General features: G+C 44.6%; 1 protein-coding gene across 1 annotated transcript in view; it reads left to right on the top strand.

The window, feature by feature from the left end:
• Positions 1–758, top strand: part of LOC116671599 (parvalbumin-like EF-hand-containing protein) — an 11328-nt gene continuing 10570 nt past the window's right edge. The window contains exon 1 of the mRNA XM_032502948.1: positions 1–114. Coding sequence (XP_032358839.1) covers positions 1–114 — 114 coding nt within the window. The remainder of the gene's footprint in view (positions 115–758) is intronic.

Genomic DNA, 758 nt, shown 5'->3' with positions numbered 1-758 from the left:
ATGACGAAACCTTCCTCCATCCCTCCACCTCCAGACTTCATCCAGTCGGAGCTCCTCAGGGGTCCTGGTCCAGGCCACAGTCATCCAGCGCTTCACATGAAGGCTCAGCGTCAGGTTGAGGTCTCTGCAATCACAAAAAAACAATAAAACATGGTCACCTTTGAGTGTCCAGACTCCACTGGGAGATATTCATTCGCTAGGCTAAGATTGGGATTCTTCACCCGTGCCGAGATTTTCCATTTCTGGAAAACTCTACTGACTCTGTTTTGATAAAAGGTGTAGAGCTGCACGAGATGAGGAAAACATGAAATATGTGATAGCATTGTCGGATATCGCAATATTGTATTACTTGCAATAAATGAACAGATATTAAAGTGAAAAATGACAAAAACATACGTTGTGCAGCCTTTATGCAGAGTACAGTATACGTCGCTCTGAAGTCTCCCATAGGCGTTCAACTGGTTTGAGACCTGGTGATATTGAAGGCAATAGCATAGGATTGCTATCATTTTGTTACGGGTACGAAACCATCTGCCTAAATGTTGCTTCAGCCATTTACTGATTGGAAAATGTATGTAGAAGGCCGGAGGGAGTTTTCTTTGAGCGTTATACTCTCAGCTACCTGTAGAGACAGCGAGAGCAGAGGACCGAGGAGAGGGGGTGATCTACGGCTTGTCATCTCTGTCTTTGATTCCATTTCAGAGCAATTTCCTTTGTAATGGAGTCACGCTTTGATGCATAAGAACTCAGAGAGGTGG

This window comes from Etheostoma spectabile, chromosome 21 (assembly GCF_008692095.1).
Source record: "Etheostoma spectabile isolate EspeVRDwgs_2016 chromosome 21, UIUC_Espe_1.0, whole genome shotgun sequence".
NCBI lineage: Eukaryota > Metazoa > Chordata > Actinopteri > Perciformes > Percidae > Etheostoma > Etheostoma spectabile.
The sequence above is the reverse complement of the archived record's forward strand: the minus strand, read 5'-3'. Positions and strand labels throughout refer to the sequence as shown.